Below are 4,350 nucleotides of genomic sequence, written 5' to 3' on the forward strand. Positions count from 1 at the left end.
AGCCTCATTTTTTCTCTTGTAATTGTATTCATATTTAGTTTTAAATAATATAGGATGAACATACGTGTTCTTACCTGGAGTACGATATGAGCCCTTGGCTAAAAGTTTCTTGTCGTGTGTGTTTGTCTATTCTGATGTGATTGATCCATGTACGAGTTTCAACAAAACCGACATAAATACAACCTCCCATGATACATGAGGTGTTTTACTAGTACAAATGTGTTGCGTCTTGTCCATGTGCTGGCATAGAGAGGTGGCTAACTTAATTTCACAAATACAACTCCACTGTGAATTTATTTTTGTGTACAGAAAAGAAGAAGAGAAGCACATAGGTAATAGTATTTATCTGCTATCAAGCACCCTTATACGGGGTCACCACTAGATGCAGTTGGTTCTTCCTCCTCGCATTTGCCCCCACTTTTGTTTCCATGTCGAGCTCATGTGTTCCAGCAGGGAGGCTCCAATCAAAGTAGTAGAGGAGTCGTGCCACCATGAGCTGAAGCGTGGCCAGCCCAAAGGTATCGCCGGGGCACTTCCTCCTCCCAGCGCTGAACGGCAAGTACTCGAACCGTGAGGCCTTGTACGTGGCTGTGCCATCCTCGAACCTCTCCGGCATGAACTCCTCTGCGTTTTCCCAGTACTCGAAGCTCCTCCCCATCGCCCACGTATTGACTAAGACCCTGGTGCCTTCCTTGACCTCAAATCCGCCTACATCGCAGGTTTCCCGACAGAGACGAGGGACAAGCAACGGCACCACAGGGTTTAACCTCATGGTCTCCTTGATCACCATTTTGGTGTAGCGGAGCCCATCTATATGTTTTTCATGGTCTATTGGGCTCTTGTTGTCCAAGGCACGCCGAACTTCAGCCTGCGCCTCGGCCATCACCTTGGGGTTCCTCATGAGCTCGGACATGACCCATTCGGCCGCTGCCGACGTCGAGTCCGTCCCTGCCGTGAACATATCCTGAAGGGGCATGAACAAGAATGAAAATTATGTTCCCCGCAGAAAATAAAATTATATATGTTTTCTATACCATACCAATATGATCGCTTTGATGTCTGTCGTGTCGATGGGGAATTCAACGTTCCGCTCATCCCTGATCCTAAGCAGAACTCCAAGAAGGTGTTGGCCTTGTTCATCCTTGCTGCACTCATCAGCGATGATCTTGTCCAAGATGGCGTCCAGCTGCCGGTGCGCACGCCACAGGCGGCCTCTCAGCCCGGTGAGAGTGTCGACAAACCACAGCGATGGGAACAGGTCCCCGACGGTGTATCCGCCGGCATTCTTCATCGCCTGGCCGATCAGGGTCATAAACTGCTCCTGCAGCTCGCCGTCACACACCTGGCCGAACGTCGCTTTGCCGGTGATAGTGTTGGTGCAGGAAATGAGCAGCTTGCCAAGGTTAAACGGCCCGCCGCCCCGACCGGCGGCGCGGACGTTGTCGATGAGGGACATGGTCTGGCTGTCTCTGAAGGGCGCGAACTGCCGCACCTTCCGTTCGCTCAGCAGCTCCATCGTGCAGAGCTTGCGCGTCGTCCGCCAGTAGGGGCCGTAGGGCGCGAGGACGACGTCGCGACCTCCGTAGCAGAAGATCTCTGAGACCAGGATGTTGGGCCGTGACGCGAAGGCAAGGTCCTTGTCCCGGAGCACCTCCTGCGCCGCCGCCGGCGATGAGATGACGACGGTGTCGATCTGGCCGAACCGGAGGTACATGACCGGGCCGTGCTTCTTGGCCAGGTCCCGGAGGGCGACATGCGGCTGCGACGTGAGGACGTGGTGGAGGCTTCCGAGCAAGGGGAGGCGCCATGGGCCTGGAGGCCGCCTATGGTTTTTCCGTTTGCGGCTTAGTACGGACGCAAGGACGACGAGTGAGGCGAGAGTGAGGAGCAACACGAGGGTGGATGCGCTTGGCTCCGTCGCCATCACCATCAGGTTTGCTTGGAGCACAAATTGAAATGCCTTTTAGTGTGGGATAAGACTCACGAACACTTTTTCTATATATAGGCGCCACATCCTTAGTGTGGCATAAAATTTCACAACTCGTAGATCAGCCTGCACATCAGTTTTCCAGTCAAAGCTCCATAAGTCAAATATTGTACAATTGAATACATAAATTAGTGTGGTCATATGTCTCACAGCCACAGGCGCTCCCGTTAAGTACACCAATCGGCCACCTTGTAGATGTATCCATCTGTTTTCTTGTCTTTTTCATGGACAAGTCACAAAAATTGACTATAATTTAGATATATAATTGAAGAAATAAATACACGTAAGCATACTTTGTCGTGGACATGTCACATGTGCCTTGACTGTGCGCCCCACATGTTTTGACACTCAGATGTGGTCAGCAAAAATTGACAAGTCACAAAAATTGACTAGTTAACAAAAATTGACTAGTTTTCTAATGTTATTACTGCCACAAGTTTGATTATGTCAGAATAGCAGGGGTCAATCATGCACGTTAAGAGCAGGCATAAATGGGCTCAAGTAGTCTTGGGCATGTGTCTTCGGTTCAAATAATTGTATGTGTCTATATTGTAATCAATGAATCCTAACAATTAGTGATGGGCCTGTAGTTGTGCGAAATGTGCGGCCCGCATAGAGCCCGTAATTTGGGTGGACCATATTTTTTATATAGGTCTAGTACGAAATCATGAATTGAGGAGTACATTTTCTAAAGATTAATCTCGCCTTTTCAGATTGCGACAAGTGGTATATTGCATGCTTGTCATTTGTCGCAACGTAAACGTTTTCTCTATTTTCATGAAATGAGGTGAAAGTTTTGACGAACTTTTTCTTTCATGAAAAAGACCGAATCAAAAAAACCGTGTGTCCCGCGATAGAAAAAACAGAAAACACGATTTTAGCTTTTTTTTTCTTTCCTTTCCGAGAGGCACATAAAACGAAGGCAAAACCATGCCTCTCGTAAAAATCATGTTTTTCTTTGCGATAGGCACGGGCGTGACTTTCACGAAGGCAAAATCATGCCTCTCGCGGAAGCAAAACCGTGACTCCAATAAAAAAAAGCAGAAAACACGTTTTTTCCTTTATCCTTCCCCTTTTTCCTTGTAAGCCGTCTCCAAGGCACGTCATGCGTCCGACGGGTCCACACGCTGCTTATCTCTCTTCCCCTTTATCCTTTCCTTTTCCTGCTTATCTCTTTCCCCTGATGGGCTGGGCCGCTCATTCTTTCTTTCTTTTCATCTTCCTTCACCACTCCACCCCACACACCAGCATCATCACCGTCACTGTAGACCAGTGCCGCCACCACCGCACATTGCTGGACCGCTGCTACAAACTTTCATCGCCTAGTGTCGCTGCACTGATGCTAGGCTGGACGGAAGCTGTTGTCATGCCCGGGCGAAGCTGTCTCCAACAGGTGAAGTAGAGAGGGGCTCGCCGGCATCGCAATGAAGAGTGCGAGGGCCATGGGAGTTGCAGGGAAGCGCGGCGGTGTCGGCGGGCTGCAGCAGCCGGTGAAGCAAAGCTGACTCGTCGGAGCTGCAACGAAGCACCACCGGAGTTGATTGAAGTGCCGCCGGATTTGCAACGAAGCACCTTGAGTTTCAATGAAGCGTCGTGGGGACCGTTGAAGCTTCATCAACGCTGCAGTGGAACGCCGCCAGGATCGCCGAAGTTGCAACGGAGATTCGTCGGATGTCGTAGACGCTGCGTTGGAGGGCTATGGTCGCACAGCGCCGTGCTGCAGTGGAGCTGGCACCCGTTGCCCTTGAAGCTGCTCTGCTACCATGACGTTGTTACATCGAATGATGCTAGAGGCGCTAATCCAACGTAGCACTGGCCTTATTTTATTTTATTTGTGAGATATGCCACAATTTTTGGTATCGTGCATGGCCTTGGATTTTGCCATCCGGCCCCTGAATCCTATCATTTTAACCTGTGGTGATGCGAGCAAATAAGTAGACGAGAAAGGAATCTTCAACTAGTGAAGATCGAAGAAGTACGAAAGACAAAGTATTAAAATAAAGAAAAAACTGTTAGAACTAATCTTATAATTTGTTACTCCTTCCGTCTCATAATATAAAAATGATTTTGACACTATACTAATATAAAAAACGGTTTTATATTATGAAACGAAGGGAGTAGTTTGTGTGACTAGTTGTTCATGATGCAGTAGTAACCATTGGAGCTGGATCGCACGATCGACGTGCGTGAGGGCATGTACAATGATGGCCATATGCTCCATGACAAAAAGTAGCTTGAGGCATCAATATTGACTTTTTTTTCAATGCAAGCTATCAAAAATAAAAAGTCTAATGCACATGCATCTCTATTTGTTTTTGGAAAAAGAGGTTCAAACCTCCGGCCTCTGCATCAATCGATGCATA

General features: G+C 48.4%; 1 protein-coding gene across 1 annotated transcript; it reads right to left on the reverse strand.

The window, feature by feature from the left end:
* Positions 1 to 266: 266 nt before the first annotated feature.
* LOC123429129 (cytochrome P450 99A2-like) lies at positions 267 to 1,967 on the reverse strand. The gene is made up of 2 exons (XM_045113192.1): positions 1,040 to 1,967; positions 267 to 964 (listed from the first exon to the last, which is right to left on the reverse strand). The coding sequence occupies exons 1-2, from the start codon at positions 1,928 to 1,930 to the stop codon at positions 353 to 355; spliced, it is 1,503 nt and encodes a 500-aa protein (XP_044969127.1). The 5' UTR covers positions 1,931 to 1,967; the 3' UTR covers positions 267 to 352.
* Positions 1,968 to 4,350: the final 2,383 nt, after the last annotated feature.

This window comes from Hordeum vulgare, chromosome 2H (genome assembly GCF_904849725.1).
Source record: "Hordeum vulgare subsp. vulgare chromosome 2H, MorexV3_pseudomolecules_assembly, whole genome shotgun sequence".
Lineage (NCBI taxonomy): Eukaryota > Viridiplantae > Streptophyta > Magnoliopsida > Poales > Poaceae > Hordeum > Hordeum vulgare.